Below are 26402 nucleotides of genomic sequence, written 5' to 3'. Positions count from 1 at the left end.
TTCTTCATGGTGATAGTTTTAGACTCAGATCAAACAGTTTGAATAACGCTTATTTTTTGTCACCATGTTTCTCCTCTTCTGTGGTCTTATTCTTGCCCATGCTTGTTCCTCAAAGGAAGCTAAAGAAATCAATACACATAAAGAATGGTTATTAAATGTGTGCCACAGAACTTGCTTGTTTCCTGCTTTTTACACAACTGTACACCTGGTTTATTCTCAATTGCCCTGCCTCATATGTAAAACAAGCAACAAAAGCATTGGAAAGTTGTGAAGTGTACATGGATAGTTAAGCAAAGAGAACACAGAAAAAATATTTCTTTTTTTTAACCTAGATATATTTAAAAAAAAAAAAAAAAGGGCGATATTTCAGGGAATTTCCTTCCATATATCTCAATCCTGATTTTCACTGGCTTTTTTCAGCATTCAGAAAATCTACCCTAACCATCAGAAACTTCATTCTAATGGCAGCACAGTTGGACAAAGTAGCACATCACAAGGAAGGTTCATTTTGTCTTATTTGCAAAATACTGTTGTATTGAGAGGAAAATTCTCTATTAAAAAAGAATAAAGGACTAGCATTAATATTAATCCATATCAAACAGCCTTAAAGACTTCATGATACAGAAACTGAAAGTCACAGTCCGAACCTCCACAGGAGGAAGCAAAATCCACGTCAATTCTCAGAGTGGTTCTTTCTAAACCAAGGGAAAAGGACAAGCAAAACAATGTAGTGAGAACGAAAACCCATTACCTGGAGGAAAAAACAAGGCTAAATGGACTCTGAGTGTATTATAGAATTGTCATTTATTCAAAGTCTCAAGGAAAGCGATACTGAAACGGCACAGAACTTCCACTGTTTTGTCTACCACCCCTGCACTGTCTGAACAGCAGTTTTCTGGAACGTCTCTCACCTATCCCACACATAAATCAGCACTAAGAAGTCAGTGTGTTTCATGAGATACAACTAGTATTTGAAGAGCCAGCAGGCACCCTATAACCATGTGCTCATCAGGGTATTAACACGCACAGTGAGACCTCCATCTTTTTTCACCTGAGGATACCAACTCCCCAATTCGTCTGCAGAAGCTCACACACATTGAAACACTAATTTCATCACTTATTCTCAGCTTTTGCTGTATATTTGTCAGTCCAAAAAGTACCCGGCTAAAGCAATAACACAAGCAAGTTTCAAACACATTACAGCTGGCATACAGGAGCAGGCAGCACATTTCGCTGTCTACTCTGAAGGACAGATGTTCCTCATTTCATCCCATCACTGCCTTCCACTGACAAGACCTGAAGCTGTTTTATAGAAATTCTTTAAGTTGAACCAAGATACCACTGCCCCATTTCACATAAAATCAAAGACTTCACCTATTCTCCATAGAACAGGAATTACATACTCAAGAACTAAAGAGAAAACCAAAAGTTAATCAGTCTGCAGTTGAATTAGTTGTTCAGAAAGATTAAACCTGTAATTTTAAACAGTAATTACAGCATAAAGTGGTTTTCCTGATGCAGTTAGATTTAGCACAGATATCAAGAAACAGAATAACTCAAAGTGTTTCAAAATCTGTCAGCAAAAGAACATTAGAGGAAAATTTCTATCTGATTTACCCCACTTAACAGCTTACCAGGAGAGAAATACTCAAAACTTAAAGACTATTCTTGTTAGTATGATGTCCATCTAGAAAAACTAATAAAGCTAAAATAGGACACTTTTTGATAATCTCGTATTTACTATTCAACCTACAAAACTCAAGAGCAGTACTGTGGAAGCAAATTCAAATCTCACTTACCGGCAACGGAGTATTTGTAAGGATACTGCATTATGCATTGAGTGGCAGTAGGAACTACTAGTGAAGTTGTCAACTGATTTGTAACACACTAAAACCCCTTAAAAACATTATCTAATCTAACCAAATGCATAACATAAAACTTGCAGAAGATCTCTTTATCCTTTCAACCTTGTAAGAGATTGAAAAGTATCATGTTTGGTTCCATAGATCACCATGAAGATGAAGGAGATCTCTGTTTTTATGGAAGGATCTCTAGAACAGAGGTTCACTACTTTTATATATTCTATTTTTACTTTGTCAACAAGAGATATGAAATAACTTATGAACTGCTGAAACTGTTTCTGCTACACCATCAATGTAACAGCTAATTGCTTCTATAAAAAAAGCTCAACGGAAACATTCAAGGAAGAATACAATTATATTTTAAAACTAAATTTTTAAGCACATAAGCAGTTCGGTAAATATCTTATTTAGCTATCAAATCATCATCCTGCCTTCCACCGGTGCTCTAAAAGGTAGCAATATTTTATTAAACATTAATTCCGTACACAGCAAACAGGCACCTCCAATTAGCTAGCTACCAAAGCTATTACAACTGTACAATTCACAATTCTCAAAAAATTTTACCTTCTTTGTCATATTGGAACTTGAAAGCGCATGTCACAGCACACACTACTCTCATATCGGTTTACCCTCTCGTTGGAGCAGCATTACTAAATGACAGAGTCAAGGAATGAGTTTCTGTAATTCACTGACAATCTTTGGCATTGGTAGACTCTCTCAATGAATACTCTGGCAGCCCAGTGAACAGGTTCTATTCTTTCTACATTTTAGGGGGAGATCAAGAAATTTCCCATATTTTCTTGTCCATCATCTTTAAGTGTCACCATTACCAAGTAAACAAAAAGGTCTATCGGAAGAGACATTTTGTTCAACACAGGCAAAAATGAAAGACAGCAGCATCTATCATTTGAAAAACAAATCTGCAAGTCTATTTGTCTGTGCAAATACGGCAGCTGCTGGGAGCAAGAAACCAGAAATATCTGAAAACTACCGTTTAGCCTGCTGTGGTCATTTGCTCTCCCCACTCTCCCCCAAAGTTAAATGGGCAGGCCCCATCGATCGCTGAATCAGTAGGGACCATCTCAGTCCCTCAACTACCTGGTACGGATTGACACAGGAACCCTGACATTCTTGAACAGAGGTGAAGGACACTCCAGGATGTCGACTGAAGAAGCAAAAGTCAGCGTAAAAATGCACATACTGTTCACATGAACAGCAAGGGATCTGACAGAGACTACAGTTCAAGCCACCATCACCTGCCCTATAAAACCCAAACATATTAGTAAGCATTTGGAGAACTCTTATCACAAGTAGCTGGACTACATGCATGCAGACACCCTGGTGAGAAAAGGCCCCCATGCCACGAGGGAGGCAAGCACAGAATACTCAGACTGGCAAGTGACTCGTGGCCATACGAGAGAGTGCCCTCTCCCACAAAAGAGTGCAAGATAGTTACAGTCAGTAATACAATTAGTCAGCATACTAATTAGGTATGCAATCTGACTATTTTACCAAAGTAGAATTGTGTGGTGGTCTGTGCACTTAACTGGAGGACCAAAAAGAACCATGACAGCTGCTGAAACCAACATTACATGAAGGGCAAGCAGGAATTAAATGTGAAGGTGTCTGTCCATTCCCTCTAAAATTTCTTAACAGCAGTGAGCTACTGAAACGCCCAAGTAGAAGATACAAGAGACCATATTCTAGGAGCGCTCAGTCCATCCTGTGACACACTCGGTCTGTTTGTCCATTTGGAGGGAGTACCAGTACTAGAGATTACCACCAGCCCATCGCCCTGGGTTGCTCTCGGCTTCCTGCAGCAGCACATCGATCCTGCCCCTCACCTGGCACCTCCATACTGTGAACAGGGAAACACAGCCAAACGGACTGCGCAGCTCACATCTCGGCCGACAGCATGGCCAAACACGTATTTGCACCAACACAGACAGGCAGCACGCCACAGAGCTAGAAGGAGTTGCAGGGTGCGAGAACAAGTAACTCAGGCTGCCATACGATACCGTGTAACGCTAACCCACAGACTGTTCACACCAACTTAAGGCACAGCAGACTGTACGATCTCACAGAAAACACTACCCCTCTCCACTGGCAGATCACACAGCTCACCACGGACTTGAAATCTAAATTCAGAAAGTAGGACTTGACTTTCTAGCAGGGAAACTGGCATGAAAGGACTCATTTAGAAGAAAAACAGATTCTGTACTTGTAACCATGGAAGGGAATGTTTGTAAGCCACAGTTACACAAGCATGTATCAGAAGGTGTCAAACATGTTCAGAGCTCAAAGATAAATTCAATTTCAGCAACAAAATAAATGACACACTAAAGACATAAACACTCCAAATTCAAGTCTGAAGACAGCAGAAGAGGCTGGGACTTCTGTATTTTATATTTATACTGAATATACCCTAAGGGTTGTTTTAGCCCAGCTACGTTAGCTGCTGTTAGCGAGCAGTTAGGGACATAAAGATAAAATAACATTAAATAAAACCTTAACACAGAGACAAACGTGGACCACGAAGCAGTAGTTACAGACAAATTCTCAAGAACACTAGACTTAAAGCATGTCCCCATTTGCTTTAAATCACCTAACCTGGCATCCTTCCACTGACATTTTAGAGAGCCTGTATCAGATCCTGGGAAACAGTAGGCTGCTGCCAAACCAAAGCACGAAATACTTGTTTCAGAACCAAGAACTAAACAGCAGACACATCTCAAACGTAGCTTCCTGCCCTTCCTTTCCTTTATTGCTCTCTGGAAACTGCTGTGGTCACTCCCAGCAGGACTGTCACGGTACCAGCAGCACCAGTCAGTTCACTCAGCATTCACCTTGCAGCCACATCCTACTGACTGCTTACAGCTCACTCACAACTGCTACTAGATCTTTTGCAAAGAAGCTATAAGTAAAGGCTGAAGGCAGAATAGAACTTGACATTTAGTACCATTTTAAATGCACCTTGCTACCCAAAAAACTGCCAGGTTTTGTCTGACATGGTACACCAAAAGTGCTTAAGCATGAAAGAAACAACTTATTTGCTGTTAAGAAGGTAAAACAGTGGTGGAAACCAATGTCCTGTTATCTTACACAAACACATCTTTGTAAGTTTAACTGAAACAGCTAATCTTGAAGAATCAAATTTTTCTTCCATGTTGGTCATCAACATTTCAACAAAAAACTACTCAGGAAAACAAAAAATCAATACATCTATTTATAAAACTACTTAAATACAAGACAGTTACAAGAAGCAACTACATAAAGTAACTTCAACAATGAAAAGGAGCAATAGCCTAAATAATGAAAAGGAGCTCTGAAACGAGCTTTTGGATATTTAACCTCAGTAACTTCCATTACTCGTACAAAGTTCATGAATTACATAGCTGCATTAATACGGACAAATTCACATTTTAGCCTTTTTGAGAGAAGCTTTCAATATCTCTCCTGCTTGAAGAAATAAAGTAATTCCTCTGACTAAAAGCACGAGATCCAAATTTCTGCTAATTTCCAAGTAACTTGCACACATCAAACACACAACCTTGTTCTAAAACAGACTAGCAAGTGGTGTACCAAGATGCCTGCTCAAAAATTCACCGACACTGGAAACGGCCCAGGCGTTTAACTCCCGCGCCCCAGCAAAGCCCGCACGCAGAACGAGATCGGCCTCCTGGCATTTGCGTTTAAAGTTAACGCACCCTCCGGCATTTCGCAGTTTTCCAAACAACCCCAAACGGCACAGGCCCCCTTGCCCATCGTCGCTCTTCTAAAAACGTACACGCAACCCGGCAGTTCCACGAGGTGCTAGGCAGGTGACACACTCCTCCGGGAAAGCATTCCGAACCCCAAGGCGAGCGAGGCAGCTGCCCCGCAGCCCCCCGGCTCTCCCGGGTCCTCCTCCGGCGGGCTCACTCCGCGGGCAGCGAGCGCTGCTCCCACACGGGCCCCTCGCCGAACGCCTCCCGCGGCACCGCCACGGCCCCGGCCCCTCGCTACGCGGGCAACCAGGAAGCAACGAGGCCTCCGGAGCGGCCGGCTGCGCGCCCAGCAGGAAGCCGCCAGCCCCGGCCGGGCACCGCCGCCCGCCCGCCCCCAGAAGGCCTCCCCTCGCAGGGCGCGGCCTGCCCCGGAGGGAGCCCGCCCGGCCCTGAGAGCGCAGACGGGGTAAGGGGGAGCGGGAGGCCCGGCCCCGTCCCGCCCGCCGCCGCCCGCCCTTACCCTCCGCGATAACCCGCTTGATGCGCAGCTTCATGTCGCCCATCTCCACCGTCTGCCCCACGAAGTCGTTCTGGTCGCGGCTGGCGGCCCCCAGGGAGCCGGGGCCCGCCAGGAAGTCCAGGGCGGACTGGAAGAGCGACATGGCCGCGGCAGGCGCTGCCCGGCGAGGGGAGCGGAGGGCAGGGGAGCGGCGGCGGGGGAGGGAGGGGGTGTCAGGCGCGGAGAGCAGAGCGGGGCGGCGCCGCCAAACTACCGACCGCAGCGGCGGGGGCCGCCTCCTCAGCCGCCGTCCACTCCGCTCCAGGCTGCTTCCGGGAGCGCTGCGTCACTTATGACCTCACGGCGCCACCTCCGCCCAGCCCGCTCGCCGCCGCCAGCCGCACGGCCCCGCCCCCGGGAGGTGAGCCCCACCCCCAGAGGCCGCGGGGCGGGGCGGGGCGGAGGTCCCCTCCCCGGGCCCGCCGCGGTGGCGGGCGCGCTTTTGCCCCAGAGGGCGGCTGCCGTGCTACGCTGTTCGGCTGCGCTGGGGGCCTCCCGCCTCCCTCGCTGTTCCCTGCAACCCCGGCACGCCGACCCCTGCCCTGCGGGTGCGTCAGGGCCGGCAGTCGCCGTAATCCTCCGAGTGCGAGGCGCGCAGCTGCCGGTCACCGGGCGGTCAGGCCTGCGGCTGCGGGAGGCGGCTCAAAGCAAGGCCGCCTCGAAGCCGCGGGCCTCAGGAGGAGCCCCGCTCGCCAGGGCTGCCCTTCGGGGAGCCGCGTCTCCCTGGTGCCGCAGTCTCGCTGTTCGGCGGGGCCGCGCCAGCCGCGGAGCAGTCTCTTCAGGCCCGGCAGATCTGCACGGACAGCCCACGTTTCCCTATCCAGTCAAAAAAAAAAAAAAAAACAAGAAGGTTTAAAGGATCGAAGTCAGATTATGTGGAGAACTTCATTGTATCTGCGAGAGATCAACTTCTCTGTTTCTCTTCTGATTCTCCCTGTAAGAAAACCTCTTTTGCCACCATGCGTCACGCCACCATCGCCACTGTGGGAACAGCAGACTCCGTACTCGCAGCAGGAGCATCCTACCTCCAGTTGCATTTTGGTTTCTGATTTTCCCAGTTAATTTTCTCAGGCAAATTCTGGAATTCTTTCGGACGAGCACATGCCACTTGCGAGGCTTGTGACCCCATACTGTTCTGCTCGTTGTCCCTTGTCCTGTCATTCACTTGTGTTCTTCACCCGCTCTTCAGAGACTAATTCATGGGAGGGAGCAGGATCCCTTACAAGGCACCACAGCAGCAATCCTTCTGTGTTTGAAGGCCTGGATTTTACGTGGGCAAGTTTTTTATTCACAAAAGGAGGACTCCATCGCAGACAGAACATGAGACAACTAAAACTCATACTTCAGCTTAAACGAAGACAGGTTTCTGCCATATCGTCAGTAACAGATGGAGCGTCCTGGGCTAAAACTACATCTCTTTTGGGGTTGGATTTGGGTTTTTTTTGCTAAGCAGCTTTAACATGGCCAGTTCCCTGTTCCACTGCTAAGCCTCACATTACCTCAGTGCAGAACAGGCGTGGTTTGACTACTTATGCAACAGAGATTTGACTTTGAGAAAGGATCTTGGCACAAATAATCCAAAAATCATATGCAGATAAGCACTAAGAGTGAGGTCTGGTACTAAAAACTCAGCTTAAAGATTTGTACAATTCCTCTGGTTGCCTGAAATTGCTTAAATAGGTCAGGACAGACTGCCATTGTAAGCTACGACTAAGAAAGATTGCAGGAGCAAGTGCCTGTCTTACACATGAAGGAAGTACAAGAAGAAAATGTAAGATAAGAAGCAGGAATGTTACATTTGAAAAGAATCAGTAAGGATTTGGCACTCCAGCTGAAACAGGTAGACTAGGAGAGCCCTGATGTAGATACGCCTTTTGAAACATACAGGTTTAATTCTGCCTCACACAATCCAGCAAGAATCATCAGCTTTTGGAAGTGCCCATCGAAATTCACTATTTGAAAAAATAATTTTCTTGAACGGCCACTAATAGGTCTACGTGTTACAGTGTATTGTACACCCAAGTAATTTTCTGCAATACAGATTTTTCATTCATATAGCTTTTTTGTATTAGCAGAATATCCATACAGCCTGCTACTTTGGATGAAGTCGCGAAACACAATGCATAAACTATTGTGTTGTTCTTCTCATGTGCAACTGTCATTTTTTTCTTAGACAGATTATGAGCCACTATGGGGAGATTTTTATAATGTAATATATCCCGAAAATGGGATTGCCGGTGAAATGAGGGCACCAGAACCTCTCCGTCCTGTGGCAGCTGTCTCACAAGTTGTTATCACCTAAAGACCAAAGGCAGGGAGATGATACTTACCCCGGAACTTCTTTCAGAAAGAGATAATATTTCTTGTGCCAGATAATATTTCTTCTGCCAGACAGAGACTGGGAGGCTTACACACCCCATAAACAGACTGGAAAGCCTAACTACATCTAATGCTAAATTTTATCTCTGCTTTACCAAGCACACTACCACCTGGCTAATGAACTGCAGTGCAGCACACTACCAGGGTTACTGGGAGACATAACATGGTATAGTGTAAACCAGTCTTACTTATTCCGTACATTTTGTGACCAGATTTATGAATTGGGCCTTGTATGTTGTTGTGGGTGCACAGTTCAGAGAAGAGCAGAAATTACAGCAATTACAGATTTATTATGAAGCTGACTTTCATGAGGGTAGGAGCCAGAAAATTTCACACTGAACTGTTAAAGACAGCATTAAAAATATGATTCCCTTCAGTAAACACTAGTATCACATAAACCTTATGATAGCTCCAAGTTCTTCTGCACAATCTCAAGCAGTTGTTCTGCAGATCTGTCTGACGTTCCATAATGAAACACTGAGATCGCAAGAGGATGACTCAGACCGATAGCGTATGATAGCTGTAGAACACATGCACACAACCCAGATGTGGTTAAAACAGTCCTTCCTACTTTTTGCTTAAGAAAGCCTTATGTATCAGGGGAAGACTGTATGCACACCTTTTTCTGCGTAAAGAAAGCTAAGAGATATGTTTTTGCTATTTGTCTTTTCCGTTAGAAAATCAGCTGTTTTCCTCAGAGAATGCCCAGCCTGGTCAAGTATCAGACCTAAGTGACATTCTTTAAAAGCAAAAGAGGTACTTTCTAATCATCCTCACATACTGCCATTCTGCATCCTTCAGCTTCAGCTAGACACAAGGATTTCATGTCTTTGAAACTGAAAACTGAGATCTACAAATATTTCTCGGGTTTTTTTGATGGGGTAGAGAAAAGATTATCTAGTACGAGATGAGAAAAAGCTCCATGTTCCTAAAGCACTCACAGACTTGTTTTCCCAGAGCGAGTTATTTCCATGCACTCCCTGGCACTTCATCCAGTATTTCCACATACTTTTTAAACAGCTGTTAGAAGTAGACAAAGTAACCCCGGAACTATTCCCTGTAATGTCACTTTATTCAAGGAGGACAGAGGGAGCTCTATAGCTCCTTTCTGACATTCAAGAATCCCACTAGTTTCTTTTCACTACAGCACTGCACAGCACAGCACGGACAGGTTCTCCTGGAATGTATTTGCTTTTATCATTCAGTCCTTTTCCAAAATACAGTCCTGCTGCAGTATAGGCTAACATACACTTCATTTTCTTCCACCCTGGCATATTTGGATTAAAAGATGTTTTGCTAGAATGTCACTAAACAACACAAACTGTGGCTTTCACTGGTCTTCCTCGTTGTGTCTGCTTCCTACAGATTTCAAGAGGTAATAGTCCAATGGCTCAGTTCTATCTATATGTTTCTTAGTAACCAAGAATTAATTTTTGTTAGAATCTGCCCTAAACATGACTATCTTTCCCTTAGCTTATTTTGAGATCATGCTGTCTTTTTTTCATTAACAAATAAGCTGACAATTCTGTATCACACTAAATAAAGCCTGCAAGGTATTCGTATAATACACAGACAATTAGTCTGCAGTTCCCTCCATTATCCATTTTGCCCTTTCAGTATGAAAAGGTGGTTAGCATGGAACCAATACCCACAGCAAAGCCAGCTCAATTGTCAGCCTCAGTGGAGGCTGGCAAGGTCTTAGTATAGCACACAGACACTACTGGGCTGAAAACAGTTCTGCGTTTCCACTTGACACATTTTTCCTTCTGTTAATTTTTAATCCAGCCTCCTACGATTTCACAGGACATTTGCTTTTCTGCTCTCTCATCTTCCTCCCTCCTCCAGTCTTACCTTCATTGCTAATATCTGACATCTGCATAGTTTGCTATCTTGCCTTGTCTAGAGTCAGGCCCAGGTATTAAAGCAGGGTCTCTGGGAATTACTGGAATAATAACATTCCCACCTAACTCAACAATTAAGATAGTGATGTATGTACTCAAAAGCGCCACTCAAAACGTGCATACCAAGATATCAGAAGTTTGTCTTCTGTCCCCTCAGGGAAAAAAAAAAATTATCAACAATTTGATAACCATCACAAACTCCAAACCTTAAGTTTAATCAGGTATCAAACACATGCACAACATCTAAAGCAAGGAGCCTTGTTCCTAATTGGGATGTCTGAACACTATGTCATTAATTATAATCGCATCCAGTGGTCCAGTGGCCTTCTACTCTGGTCCATGGAGAAAGTAAAAGGTTTTAAACACATCCCTGCAGCAAAACATCAGGCAGATCACTGCTAGTTTTTACTGTAGTGATTTGTTGTACTGGGTTAAAGATATTATATAGCAGCTAGTCAGAGTAAGTATGCATATAAACTAGTATTGCAAACTGCCTAGACAAACCTCAATTGTTCACCATTAACGTGGTTTACGTGTAACAGTCAAACTGTCTAGGGGGCAATAAAACACCTCTTTTGACTTCTAAGACTTAGTAGACCCACAATTTCATGCACAAGGAAGTGCATTTCTTCGGAGCATATAAGACTGACGAAAAGTTGTTCTTGTTTTAAACTCTTCAAAAAACAACTGAATTTTGCTTTTAGTCACACCTCACACCATAGCAGCATACTAGGAACACACAGTAGAGAATTCACAGTAACTTTAAGGTAATTTCAAATGCAGCTTAAAATTATTTAAGTTACAACTAATATGACCATATAGTACAGCAGGTTGCACAACTACGTCAGGACACCGCTAACATAACTGTCTGTGATGTGCTGTGCAGCCCAGGCTGGAGTGCTGGGCATGCACGTGTGTGCAGAGGATCGCCAGAGCTGCCTGCAGTAAAAGCAAGGATGATGTAAAGAAGTTCCTAGACCAGGGATGGCAACAGAGGTGGAGAAAGAATACTGCTGAGAATTGTAGAACTATAAAATATTTTGGGTTGGAAGGGACCTTTAAAGGTCATCTAGTCCAACCCCCTTGCAATGAGCAGGGACATCTACAAGTAGACCAGGATGCTCAGAGCCCTATCCAACCTGACCTTGAATGTTGCCAGGGATGGGACATCTACCACCTCTCTGGGCAACCCGTTCCAGTGTTTCACCACCCTCATGGTAAAAAAATTTCTTCCTTATATCCAGTATAAATCTACCCTCCCTTAGCTTAAGACCATTACCCCTTGTCCTATTGCAACAGTGCCTGCTAAAACATTAGTCCTCATCTTTCCTATAGGCCCCCTTTAAGTACTTAAAGGCCACAATAAGGTCTTCCCAGAGCCTTCTCTTCTCCAGGCCGAACAGCACCAACTCTCTGTGTCTTTCCTCATCCCTCTGATCATTTTTGTGGCCCTCCTCTGGACCTGCTCCAACAACCCAGGATGGAGTTGGCCTTCTGGGCTGCCAGCGCACATTGCCAGGTCATGTCCATCTTCTCATCCACCAGTACCCCCAAGTCCTTCTCCACAGGTCTGCTCTCAGCCCCTTCATCCCCCAGCCTGTACTGATACCAGGGGTTCCCCTGACCCATGTGCAAGACCTTGCACTTGGCCTTGTTGAACCTCATGCGGTTCACACGGGCCCACTTCTCGAGCTTGTCCAGGTCCCTCTGGATGGCATCCATTCTGTCAGCCACGTCAACTGCACCACTCAGCTTGGTGGCATCTGCAAACTTGCTGAGCGTGCACTCAATCCCACTGTCTAGGTCATTGAGAACACATTCCTTGTTTCAGGACCATCCCGTCCTCTGTCTTTGGCTTCCCTCACAGGGCTCCTTAGCAAAGCACCCCCAAGAATAACTACCTGGAGCCCCATTCCAGTATGAGAAATGCTCTTCTGAAACTGGAGTGGGGGCTGTGATGGTTGTATGTGTTCTGAGGTCATGTATGTGACCACACATAGGAGATATAATTTCTGTTTTGTTGTATTACTTTCACCGTTGCTCTTACCTGGATTAATACTCTCTCACAGAGACAGCTTTCACCAGAGACTTTGCAATCCAGCAAGCTGCATATGCTGCAGAACAATCAACTTTGGAGAGATCTTTTCCAGAGAATGCACCTCCACCATGGGCTCCCCAGCCTCCATAGGTATCAACAATGGTCTTCCTGCAAGTCAGTCCAGCATCGCTCTGCAGGACAAACAATTGAATGCACACATGAGACACCACAGTTTACCCAGTCCCATACTAGGTTACTGGGTACAGCTTTGTTTTGTAATTGCCACAGATCTGACCCATTGTTCAGAGTCTTCACCTTCATGTGCAACTGTTTAATGAACGAGCTTTATGTGACTGGAGTGTTTTTCAGAGATGTGCTAAGCCGTCTGTGCTGCAGTCACTTTTATAGACTGGTAGGAATGTGGCACAACTATAAACATCACAAAAAAAGTGCTCCCTTCAAATCAGCAATCATGAAATACTATCTCTGGGTTATTGGCCAACGACGTCACTCAGTAACACTTGATGGAGGCCAGGAATTTAGAGGGACGAAAGCCTTCCTGAAAAACAGATCACACATGACCTAAAACATTAGCAAGCTTCACTTAGATACACATACTTAATAGGGAAGCGGCGGCTTCACAGAGCTGCAGCTCAGTGCTGCCAGCACAAGAGTACTGAGCAATTCTAGGTGATTTCACCTCAGTGGTTCACCAGTGACACAAGGACCACTTGTTAGCACTCTTCTTTCTTCTTCCTGCCTGCCTGTGCCCCCCAGTAATGGAGTCCCATCCTCTTGCGTGGACTTTTGTTTGCCTCTTGCAACTTGATGATCTGATCCAACTTGTTCAACCAGCAAAGAATTACCGCCTTTCTGTCACACCAGCAAAGCTGATGACTGCAACCTGATAAATGAACTCCAGAGTGTCGAGAAACTCCATCCTGAAAGAGGATAAACTGCATCAATCCACTAATTTTAAATCCCCAAATAAGTGATATGGGAGTAAAACTGACATTTATTGCTCAATGAAAGCAGTATCCCTACATCATCCCAGTGTGATCATACGCACACCTTGTAGTTTTAACACTTCATTGAACTCTTTATACAAAACTAGACAGTTTTGTGTAACCAAACTTTTTACAATTTCACAGCAATTATCTGCTTACCTAGTACCACCATCTGGAAAGCAGAACACATGTCAAATTCTAATTACTATTAAGATTTAATGCATTAAGGTCTCCCTTGACATTTGTTCAGCTTTATGAGTAATTTCAATGTAGAAGATCAGATCTGTTGTTATTTCTGGTTTTGATTTTTACTATGAAATTGAAGAGATACTTCCAGTCAGGCATTTTAGCATATAACGCAAGGGCTGGCTTTTGGTCTTTTAAAATACTTTCTGGAAGAAAGACAAAGATCCAAGAATCTGTACATTTGGCTGTCCAAGCAGTTACAGCTTCAGTTTAGATGCCAGCTGTCCAGTAGGAAACTCCAGCAGAAATGACTGAGGCTTCCTTAAAAACATATAGACTTTCTTGGTAAAGTTACACCGGTTCAATAGCACTTTCGTTCAAAAGAACATTTAGAAGCATGTGGCAAAGCAGAATCCAAGTCTGCATAGGCTGTCCTCTCTCAAAGTACCACACCTTAGGGCCACCTTCTACAGCTTTTGCACTTGGAAGGAGATGATAAATTGTGCCCCCATCAAGATACTTCTCTGGAATGACTTCTTTAACACTTTTCTCCACTAGCTCCTTCTGTATTTATTACAGAGGTATGTCTGGGGCAAGATGTACTGAAATCACAAGTGTGTACACTTGGATGAGCTCCACTCTACCATTACTCTCCTTGTATTCCATTGTGACCTGGAAAGAAAAAAAAAAAAGGAAGTGAATACTCAAGGCCAAGAGTACCAGTTTGAAAAATGAAAATGAACCTCACAATTATTTTCTACAGCAAAAAATAAACAGATGAAGGGAACTGGGATGAAAAACTATGGATTGTTGCCTATGCTTAAACTCACAGTAAGGATAAGTAAATAAATATAGAAGGTACTGAAGTACCACTACCAAAAGAGTTACCTAAAGAATATTACATGTATCGTCACTGAGAACCAAAATAACCACAAGAAAGCTACAGAAGCCTAAGTTTTTACTCACAGATGCTAAAATTATTCACGCTTTGGCACACTGACATAACTTCAAAGAGTGAAACACCAAAGTAAACTTAAAATAACTTTTACAGGCGCCTGCTAAAATGAGCAACTCTAGATCACAATATGACAGGCTGTAACTCTGCTACCTCTTGCCCGGCTTTTATGTACAGGCATTGCTCCATCCTTATTATTGGTTTTCTTACAGATTAAGACAACCTCTCTACTTTCCCACCCTTCAAAAATGCTTGGGTAGACACATCATAAAGAAAACCGTCTATTCACATGCTCTGTGCACTGCTGACAAAAGGCAGGGACACAATCCATGTCGCACTGCAACAACTGCTGCAATGTAACTCAACGCAGTTCACCCCCACTAACACCTTGCTGTCTTGGAAATGCCACGTCTGGCTTTTTTGTCCTCTCCTGCAGATTTCACAGCCTGGAAGACAGAGTACCTTTGAGACTGCCAAAGTGCATCACTCTTACAGTACGCTTAGTGACTCATCCACTCAGCTCTGCAACACACCTGTCAGTGGCTCTGACCACCAACCAAATATAGTATATACGAGGTTTGAGTCAAGAATAGCCCTTTTTTAACTGAAAAATCATAGCACTATCCCAGCTCATGCATCTGGAATGCTGATATTTACACAGAAAAAAAACCAGGTGATTGTCAGTAATTTGTTAATCTTCTTAATCTCCAGGGCAAAAGAAGCAAAATACAAGTGTTATTTTGAAGTAACCTGCTAAGACACTGATAGAAGAAATTAAATAAACCATGTATGCTACATACAAATGTATGATTTGAAACTTACACCACCTTGGAATTTGAAAATGACAGCACTGTTTTTGACAAACATGAACTCTGATTTAGTACCAGACAGGGTAAATGATTTCTGTTGTTTCTTATGCTTACAGTTTATGCACCTATGTTACGAGCCTGTGTTTTCCCATCTGGCCTAACCCAGGGCTATGTTCCATCCCATTCCAGAGCCTTTATCTGTGCAGTCAGTTTGCGTGCCAGAAGGACCGTTAAGGGCATACATTCTTCAGTTTCATCAGTGGCATAGACAAACATCAAACCCTGTATTGAGAAACAGAGAAATGCATTGAAAAACAGGGAAATAAATTACTTGTTTCCATGTTCTCTTTCAATTTCTGCACCTGTCTCTGCCACATACTACTTTAAAACCACACAAGGCTAGAAAAAGACAGCAGTAACATACACGTTGAATACATTTTGTCATATAACCAGCCTGAAATAACATTTATGTATCTGCATGCACAAGAATCAGAGCTACAGCAGGGGCTGGTTCCCAAGAATGACTGCCTTAAGACTGCATACAAATCCACTGCAAAGTCTTGATAAAAAGCTCATAAAGATTGCTCAGTCTTTTCCCCATATGACAACTAAAGTAACAGAGCATTTGACACCTAAGAAGTAAAAACAGACTACCCACAGGACTTCAAAGATAGAAACTGACACTTACTGATAAAAAACTATATAAAACTTAGTTCTAGCTCTATCAAGTAAGGCCAGTGGATATGTGAAAAGCTACTTGCACTGAAATTAGTGAAGGCCATGTTACTTATTCGCACTTCTGGTGACTAACAGAGTGGACAGTGTTTAGCTGCTAATTCTTGCACTTTGCACTATAGCTTTTAAGGAAAGGCTCTGGTCCAATGCAATTCTAACTGGTCACGCATAAACTAAATTTCAGTAAGTGCCTGGAATTAAGTCCCATTACCTGATCCCCTGCTCCAATGTCATTGTCACTCTTGCCATGGGAGACAGCATGCTTGATCTCTTTACACTGTTGTTCAAAGGCCACTAAAACTGTGCAAGTCTTATAGTCCAGTCCTAGTGAAGGGAATTTTGTAGTTAGATCATACATTCTTGAGATTTCACAAATTGCTAGAGAAGCTTTTAGGGATTATCTAGTTATCTTGACCAAAACTTTTAAAACTCTAAGCATGTAAATTTCCTATACCAGGTTCTGTATTGCTAATAGAAGCAGACAATCAGGACATTTCTATAACAGTCTCGGGATGTGAGCAAGTTAGTGGTATTAGTTGAAACTTGAGCTCCTGAAACCGAGAGGATAAGTACAATCCTACAAGCTACCCCACCAAAGCTTCTTACACTGCTTGTGATGACTAGGGTTCAAACCATTTAGGTACTAAAGCTCAGAGAAGAGAGTGGAAAATGTTACCAGAAACTGGTGTTCAGTTTTTCTTGTAGTAGGTTCTAGGGTTCAACAGAATTAGAGAAAAGCTGTACAGGTCATGAAAAGGGAAGACTGAAGAGGAATAGTCATGTAAGGGGTTCAACTGCTGAAAGGAAGCTACTTTGGGAAATATATTAAGAATACATAAAGAATTCCTTTGGGTGTGAACTTTTAGTTTTGTAGGAGTATGGACCCCAAGGACAAGGAACATCAGTGTTAAAGATGTCACTGTACAAAACCGCAGATGTAACCACCTTCAGATATTTGTGCAAACACTAGTTTTTCTTCATCAGAGAAGCAAGAGGTACCTGGCATTTTCAAGAATAAGTCTTTTTCAAGTATGCCAACTTAAAATAGCTCCTTCAGTACCAGGCATTGTAAAATGCATATCAGCATCTGTGCTGTTTTCTCCTAGGCCTGGAAACACATTTAATTTTATTTTCCAGAAGAACGTAGAAACATGACTTTGGCCACATGCAGAAGAGACCCAGGAATGAAGACACGTATTTCACTCACCTTTGGAAGAGTCATTATACCCTATCCTCTTAAGGGTCTCTCTTACAACTTGTTGGTAATCTGCTACAGCCTGGGATGTGACCTCTCCACAAAGCAAAATCATTCCAGTTTTTGCTACACACTCTGCAGAAAAAAAGACAAAATAGCACAATTTTACTGCTACTATTACACAGTTACATAAGGAGATCCTGAAGATGGCTCTGTGAGCAAAGAATTACTCATACTGGAAACTCAGCATAAAGCCTTAGCATACATATAGGTCTGTGGGCAATCACTCTTCTCTTCAGCTGTTACAAATACTAAAATGCCTGTGGGGCAGGAGATTCATCTTACTGCATTATCCTGTCTCCATAATGACCAGCAGTAAACACCTATAAGAACAGATCAAGAATATAGAGCTGTTTCTCAAAATACTTTCCTGGTCTCCAACAATTTCAGCTCAGGGTCTTCCTGAAGCTAAAGGGACATCATTTATTAAGAGAAGGCATTACCAGTCTTTGATAGATTTTTGTTACAGTAATTCACCCAGTTGCCCTTGGCAACCACGAAAACTTACAGCATCTATAGGATCCCAGACTAAGAAGCTATGCAACTTCATTAGAAATTTTGTGCAGAATCATTTCGTATTTTATTTCATTGTTTGTTTCAAGCATCCACCTGGCCTCCAAACTCTTCTGTTTTGTGTTAAACATATAGCAAAGAATCACAAAAAATTCATCACACCAATACAACCTACAACTGTATACCTCTATTTCATATCTAATTCAATCCTCGCTTTTCCAGACTGAGGTGGTCTATGCTAGGCTATATAGTGGAGACTAGCGACAAGTGGCGTTTCTCAGGGGTCAGTATTGGGTCCAGCGTTGTTTAACATCTTTGTTGGCGACTTGGACAGGCAGGTTGAGTGCACCCTCAGCAAGTCTGCCGATGACACCAAGCTGTGTGGTGCAGCTGACACACTGGAGGGAAGAGATGCCATCCAGAGGAATCTTGACAGACTTGAGAAGTGGGCCCATGCAAACCTCAAGAAGTTCAACAAGGCCAAGTGCAAGGTCCTGCACCTGGGCCAGGGCAACCCCAAGCACAAACACAGCCTGGGCAGAGAATGGATTCAGAGCAGCCCCAAGGAGAAGGACTTGGGATTTGCTGGTTGATGTGAAGCTCAACATGATGTGGCAATGTGCGCTTGCAGCCCAGAAGGCCAACCGTATCCTGGGCTGCATCAAGAGAAGCGTGGCCAGCAGGTCGAGGGAGATGATTCTGCCCCTCTGCTCTGGAGAGACCCCCCCCAGGAGTCCCGCGTCCAGCTCTAGAGCCCCCAGCACAGGAAAGACATGGACCTGTTGGAGTGGGTCCAGAGGAGGGCCACAAAAATCATCAGAGGGCTGGAACACCTCTCCTACAAGGAAAGGCTGAGAGAGTTGGGGTTGTTCAGCCTGGAGAAGAGAAGGCTCCGGGAAGACCTAGCAGCCTTCCAGTACTTAAAGGGGGACTACAAGAAAGCTGGAGAGGGACTTTTTACAAGGGCTTGTAGTGATGGGACATGAGGTGATGTCTTCAGGCTGAAAGAGGGTAGATTTAGATCAGATCTACTGAAGAAATTTTTTACAATGAGGGTGGTGAGGCACTGGAACAGTTTTCCCAGAGAAGCTGTGGATGCCCCCTCCCTGGCAGTGTTCCAGGCCAGGCTGGATGGTGCTTCGAGCAACCTGGTCTAGCGAACGGTGTCCCTGCCCACGGCAGAGGGGGTGGACTAGATGACCTATAAGGTCCCTTCCAACCCAAACCATTCTATGATTCTATGCTTGACTGAAAGTCATTGTGTGGCTATGATCATATTTGTTACCCTTGCTATACAATCTTACTATAGCTTTTTTTGCAGTGGGGAAAGACAAAAAGATTGCATACAGTATTCAAGACAGGCAACCATGGATTTATATGACTCAGTGATGTTCTCAGTTCCACTCTTCATTCCTTTCACAGCAACGCCTAACAGTCAGCTTGGGTTTTTACTGCTAACGAGCACCAACTGCTTTCACAGAAACTTATGTCTATTACAACCCCAAACTCTCTCTTCTGAATGCTTCCAGTGAACTGCAAACCTTACTTTCTATATATGGGAATAAGATTGCTCCCTTCCCCCTTGCATTAGCCTGCATGGAATTTCCTCCATCCCATTTGAATAATTTTATTTGATTTCAAGATTAAGTATTACAAGCAGGAATATGCTACGAAATTGCACAACTATGGACTGCAGCATCAAATAAAGATAATCAAGCTAGCTTTAACTGGCAGCTCAGCTTAGGTAATCCAGACAAGCGGTTGAGAACTTAGCACAGGGCAAGATTTCTCTGTCTGCAAGAGGAATTAGTCTATATCAAACTATTAAGCTACATTCTAGCTGGCATGGTATCTCTGAATTACACTGTAGACACAGTGAGAGTCCATAATATCACAGTAGTCATAACTGTGTACTGCACATCAAGCCCAGGCAGTGATACCACTACAGTGCTGGGTATCCTGGTACCGTTCTTTTCACACTCCGTCTTGTGCCTTTGCTCTACCGATCAACAGCGCTCTTCCTGTCTGCTACACCCTACCAGACCACCTACATGTGCAAGGGGTAAGGCACCTACATGTGCAAGGTGCTATGAATCCTGCACTGGGGGAAGAGACGCTGTATTACAGGTGTGAGGCAGAGAAGAATGGCTCTCAGCTCTTCCACTGTGTTCACTACAAAAAGGGGAAACCTCCCTGGAAGAACACAAAGCTGGGGAACCGGGGCTTAGAGAGATGGAAGAATAAGGCTGCAGTCACCACCAACAGCCCCTAGAAACTCTTCCAGGCCCACTACAGCCAAGCAAAGCTGGGTGGTGATGCAAGACCTCATGGCATGATGATGCTTTTTTTGTATCAGGATAAGAAAGATTCATCTTGCTACCTTTGACTGCTTTCCATTCTGGCTGAAATTTGATTCAACCAAAACAAGGTGTTGCACTATAGCTGCAGCTTATAAGTGAGCCCAAGCAACGTCCCCATCTGCTCTACCCAAGACAAAGTTACCATATAAGGTTTTGGGCTCTTCACTGGCGGGAGGCTTCTTACATAGAAGTCTCCTTAAAAGAACATTTTAAACATCACCAGTAGGTAGAAACTTCCACCTTCTCTTTTGCACGATCTTGATCTATGGTTCGTTAATTTTCTCTCTTGACTCCCAGCTGTTGGGAACACTGGGAAGCACTTTTTTTTCAAGAAAGCATTTGGCTTCACTAAATCAGAAAGGAAGTAGAGTAACTATTCTGCCTTCTGCTTTACGCTACTTGCAGCCTGTGTTCTCTTGCTTGACTTTACTGCTACTTGGATTGTTGGCAGCACAAAGAGAAACCAGCTAGTCCTCTGTGCTGCAACTATGGCCTCAATGGCTTGTTCTAAGAACAAAATAACTGCATTTGGAGAGCTCTTTAGAAATATTATTCCCTTTCTGTGTTCATTCCCCATTGGCAACTCAGCTCATTCCAATTTGATGATATGTTTTCAGCCTCTGGAAAAGGCGATGTTGCTAGTGACAATGTCCATGTAGAACACAGGCTAGTCCTAACAGAAAGTTCCAAGAGAAAGGTAAGCCACCCTGACCAGAATTACATTCAAATGAGCTGTGCACTTCCCTTTCTGTGAACCAAGGGCATCACCCTGCTTCTGTAAAGGCATAGTAAATACCCATTTAGCACTTCTGGATTTTGAGTCTTATTAACACCTTTTACTCTGTGAACAAATGCGTCTTGACATACATTCTTTCCTCAGTTCTCTTTTCCCCTAATTTTCTTAGATTCCTCATTATCACTAGCCTTGTCAACCATAGTTTTCTCTGATACCACTGGCTTCTCCTGATATACTTGTTACATTTCATCATTTTTGATTTGTACTGGAGTATTGTGTATTTCCTTCCTTCTGTTCATTTTTTTCAACGTTATCCCTGCCTTCCCTTCTCCTCTGAGTCAGTATGCCAGAGCTGGCCTCCTGACTGACTGTGGAAGTGTTGACTGCCAGCCAGCTACTGCAAGAATTTTGGATCAAGGGATGTTATATCAACATGAATTACTTGTGGTACTTAATTGTCTATTTTTCTATCTATATTGTACTTACCACAGGCAGTCTTGGCAGCTGGATCAATACTGAGATGAGCATCTAGAACAGCATCACTTATCTGATCACAAATCTTATCTAGAAAATAAAAATAAGACATATACAACATTTCTTTTTGTGATTAAAAAAAAAGTGGGCAAAAGAATTCTGTTTACAGACCATCTGCCAAGTGGCAATTTTAGCAACTTATATTCTGAAAGGTATCTTCTAACCCTGTTTTCACTCCTCTACTCAAGTCAATCCTAACTGACATTTTACTATTGTCTGCACAGGCCAGCAGCTTCCCACATGAAGGGACAAGGAAAAATGCCTGCAAAGGCATCCTAAAATACTAATTTCAGGAGAACAGAAGATACGAGAAGTAACTTTGGAAGAATTATTTAAGCTAAGACCTTTCTGTAGGGGTTTTGCATTATTTCCCTCTTTATTTCAAACTCTGTGTTGCATTTTCTGTGTGAATTATCTGTTTTGATCTACATCTCATAGCTATCAGAGGTCTTCACTTAAGGTAGTGTTCATCGCTTCACTACCTCCAGAGCGGACCTCTGAGATACCATGTTTCAGCTTTTTTGGATTAAAAGAGGCATTGCTCTCGCTGCAAACAGGTACATTAGATTGAAGTCCACTCCTGCAAGTATCCACAACTGTCCGGCCCATTTGAGTGTAGAGAAGCATCTGCAAACATTCTGTCAGGGACAAGCGTTGGCCACTCACAAATTTCCACACTTATACTTCTGAGTTTTGGTCTTTTTTTTAAGGACAAAAGCACTGGAGAAAAAAGTTTTTACCTACTCTGTCTTCAGCACCTGTGTCTTCTTGTCCAAGCAAGACCTGAGTATGCCAAACACATCTGGTTTGTTACATGTTAATGAACAATTTAGAGGAAAAAATTAGATTCTTTGTCTCATCAGGGTTACTGAAGCAGGTAAAAGCAATCCATATTATTTCTTCAAAAGTACAGCTTTGAAAGGTTGCATATCTGCAGGAACAACACGAGGAACATGCATTGATCTTCACCCATCATTACAAAAAAGAGTATCCAAAATATGTTCAGCCACACAACTACACAGCTGGATCTACATCACCACCTGTATCAAGAATCCAGGCATCTATCCTGTTTGCAACAGCCTATATAATCATCGATGAAAGTGCCAGTCTAAAATAACTTCTCTTGCAGGAGTGAGTACTGTTACATATGTACACAGGCTTGAGGGCCCAAAGAGGAAGTTAATAAAGAAGCATAACTGAATTGTCCACCTTCAGCTCTTAAACATAATCTGGTGTGGAAGAAAACAAGTATCACCATGAAATTATAAGGTAAGAGTAGAGTTGTTCTGCACCCCAAAAGACCTGTAATTCGACGCAAAGTTTAAGTGTAAAATGAATTTAACATGAGAACTGTAGAGTAATATCTTCCAGTATAACCTAAAATGAAGGAAAAGTGAAACTCACTAGCCTGTAGCTTTGAATGGATAAACCATTGTGCCATCAATACTACCTCACTCAAACACAAAATAAAAACAAGCTAATACATACGCTATATTGCACCTTCACTAACAAAAATTGACCAGTCTGAAGACACTTGGACATAAGATGAAAGACAGAAATATCACGTGTTCATAATTTCAGACCCAGAAATCATTTGTGCAATCAAGTATAAAATCAGCAATGCCAAGTTCCAAAGTTTGTCATCTGGCTAGTCTGTCAACCACCCCGAGGAAAAGTCCTGAAGATGGTGAAATGGATTCACATCAAAGGGTCCCGTGTTCAAGCAGGAATCGCGTGACTTGGAACAACTGGTGAGTTCTAATGCCTTCAGCTGTTTGCACTACTGCAACATACAGTGCAGTGTTTTGAGGAAACACGTTGTTGTGGTGGTTCAAGATAGACGCTACATGCGCAGCGGTCTTGCAGCTGTTGGACTGCTCACTAGGGGCCACGCAGCCAGATTAATATAACTGGTCTCATACTGTGCCATACCCACCTGACAAGTAAGAGTCCTGAGAATACAGATACACAAGTGTCTTGGGTTTGGCCAGGACAGGGTTAGTTTTCACCGGACCTCAGGAAGGGGCACAGCGGGCAGACGGGCTGACCCCACCTGGCCAAACAGAGCCGGGTATTCCATACCATGTGCCCTCATGCTGGGTTCCAGGGGGGGAGAGCGGGGCGGAGGGAACTCACTCGCGGCTCGGGAGCGCACGGCGGCAGCGGTCATGGAGAGCGGCTCTGTTGTGTGGTCTGTTTTGTTTTGTGTATTCCTCTTATCTGTACCGTTGCTGTTCCTGTTCCCTCTGTTTGCTGTTCTGTTAAACTGCCCTTATCCCGACCCACCGGTTTCTGCCTCTTTCTTTCCAGCGGCCGCGTGGCGCTTTTGTTGCCGCCTGCAGCCAAACCATAACAACAAGAAAAACTCAGCTGCAGACCTCCAGTATTTGACTTTACCCTCATTTTTTCACTATTAGGTTTTTTGTCTTTCTTTCTACTACGGAGAAAGGAAGAGGCAACGTTATTTTTAGTCTTAATGTTAAAATGTTCCACTTGAAGGTTCCTCCATAAAAGGAACTGTTGCTACCTTTACTGTTAAATTTAAGTCACTAGTATGTCTGCTCGACTTCCAAACTTCCTCCAGTCCATCCATTAACACAGCTTCTAGATAACATATATGTGAAAACAAAGCTGTGAGATAAACAGCTGAATTTAATGTTCAGCAATTACAGCTGAAGCCTTGTCTTGCAGCCCCACATCTGGAAAACACCGTGGCTTTGTACAGCTTACAGCCTATGTAAACTTCTGTTAGGGAGAGCAATGTGGCAAAATAGGCATGTGTAGTATTACAGCAGTATCTGGAATGCAGCCCTGTTGAAAATCGCTGCTTAGTATTCCAAACGTTTCACAAAGAGTTCAACGATCACCTATAAAAAATGTGCACATAAAGTAATATTTTTACATTAAGGAATTAAAAATGAAATTGTAATTCCAGTATTTATGGCAGCTCCAAGTCTACTTGCAGAAGACCTCTCCATGCTTTCTCCTCTCAAGCAAAAGTTTTAAGTCGTCTATGCCAGACTGTATTGCATACTAAACAAATAAGATAAATTCTTGTCAAGCAAACAAAGTCACTAATCTGAAGTCTATTAAAAATAACTAATTGGTTCTTTCTTTTTGCCACTGGGGGAGGTATGACTGAACTTTCACAAGATAGCATTCTTCAGTGCAAGTATTAATAAAAGCAACGATTCAATAAGCATTTTTACTTACCAGAATGTCTTTCTGCAACAGATTCTGAGGTAAAGAGAAACTATTTTTCTTTTTTTGATGTACAAAATGACATGTCTTGGTATCTTTAGCAAGCCTGCAAATGAGGAGGACCCAAACTGGACTACAGAACAAGTACAGGCAGAAGGTGAAGTGGAAAGGTTAACGTATCTATGCAAACAGCTGATGTAATTGCTTCTGCCTGTTCGCTCCTCAGAAGTTCAATAGATTAAGACTGATCTGTGTGGATTTTACAATGCACTGCTACAGAAAATCTCTTCATAAGACTTTGTGTTTGGTTAACCTTGGTCTTGCTAAACTGTGCAAAACTGTTATCATTATGTGAAATATGAACACAGACAAGCCAGAGTTCAGTGCTTCTGCACATTTCCCCAAGCCTCCATTCTTACTCTTTCTTCTTACAAAAAGCACTTCAAGACAGTAACACAGCACAGAGATTTTATCTGACACTCTCTCCTAGGCATAATGCCTATACATTGTACTCAACCGCAGCAGTGCACTGTGCAGAAATGTGTCTTTCCTTGTATGAGAACAGATGCTCATAACAGCACCAGGTGATAAGCTGTGCTCTTCTTCCTGAGTACCATTTGTATTCACTGACACCAAGAGAGAGGAGAGAGGAGCTGTAGAGCAACCAACAGCATGCTCTGCAAAAACAGCGATGAAGACTGTGGGTTCATTATAACTTACTTCGAATTCTCAAACTAAAAGCTGTGCCCTAGCTCAATAAATCTTAAAACTTGCCAGTGGTCAGGCTCTCGCAATTCATTTCACAGACCCCTTTTCTCCTACCGTTTGCCTTGATGGAGAGACAGCAGTAGGAACAGCCGGACTCAAGTATCTAACCTATGCGAAGCAGCGCTGCTCCTTTGGAAGTACTCCTTGCCTTTGGCTTATTTCAGAACATGGTGCAACAGCACACCAGAGCACCCGAGTACAGCACAGTGTCACAAAGCCACCCAGGAATGACAACAGGTGCATCGTGTCCTGCTGAGCAGCTCTGCACCGCTGCAACACATTAAGTTGACCTCAGCTTCTCTAGGGCAAGTCACTTCTGAAAACATTCCTCTGTAATCTAAGCATTTTAAACCACAACAAGAGTGGTACTGAGATGAGTGAGGTACAACTTCAGCTACAGCTGAAGGCGTTACTACGTGCCGTCATGAGCAAACCACATCCCCTACCAGGCCACCACCAAACATCTCACAAGAAATGTGTATTCATTCACAGAAAGCTGCCAGTGATACCATTCTTAATGTTTCAGAGAAAATTACATGAAAGTCATACATAATAAAAACAAAAAATGCCTTATAACGAGATCAACACAGACACAGAGTCAGCTTCAAAATACTTGTAAATTCCCAGAAACATCCTCATTTCACAGCATACACTGTATTCGGGATTTGCATATAGGTAGTTCATACTGAAAGGTTCTTGTATTTTAAGAGTGATAGCAAAAATACATAATGCTATCGTTATTTAACTGAGAGCGAAGATCATCTGAGAGAGAAGATCATATTTCTTTCTATACTGTACAACACCAATTGGTGGACCAACTAAGTGATTAGATAATGGTTTAACTACAGCTTATATCAGCACACATGAAATCTTACTTTAAATAATGGGTTTTATCTG

The 26402-nt window shown here is 43.2% G+C and overlaps 1 protein-coding gene and 1 pseudogene across 2 annotated transcripts in view; both read right to left on the bottom strand.

Annotated features, from left to right (window-relative positions):
* The window catches only part of GAK (cyclin G associated kinase), a 78517-nt gene extending 72110 nt beyond the window's left edge, over positions 1–6407 (bottom strand). Inside the window, exon 1 of one of the 2 annotated variants that reach the window (XM_075411733.1) lies at positions 6090–6407. In XM_075411733.1, the coding sequence (XP_075267848.1) occupies positions 6090–6231 (142 nt within the window). In that variant the 5' untranslated portion in view covers positions 6232–6407. Of the gene's footprint in view, positions 1–5649; positions 5710–6089 lie in introns of those variants that run through there. The other variant, XM_075411734.1, reaches the window with a different exon arrangement.
* Positions 6408–8813: 2406 nt separating this feature from the next.
* On the bottom strand, positions 8814–24822 carry LOC104336611 (S-adenosylmethionine synthase-like; annotated as a pseudogene).
* Between the last annotated feature and the right edge of the window lie 1580 nt (positions 24823–26402).

The sequence above is a fragment of the Opisthocomus hoazin genome, chromosome Z, assembly GCF_030867145.1.
Source record: "Opisthocomus hoazin isolate bOpiHoa1 chromosome Z, bOpiHoa1.hap1, whole genome shotgun sequence".
Taxonomy (NCBI): Eukaryota; Metazoa; Chordata; class Aves; order Opisthocomiformes; family Opisthocomidae; genus Opisthocomus; species Opisthocomus hoazin.
The sequence above is the reverse complement of the archived record's forward strand: the minus strand, read 5'-3'. Positions and strand labels throughout refer to the sequence as shown.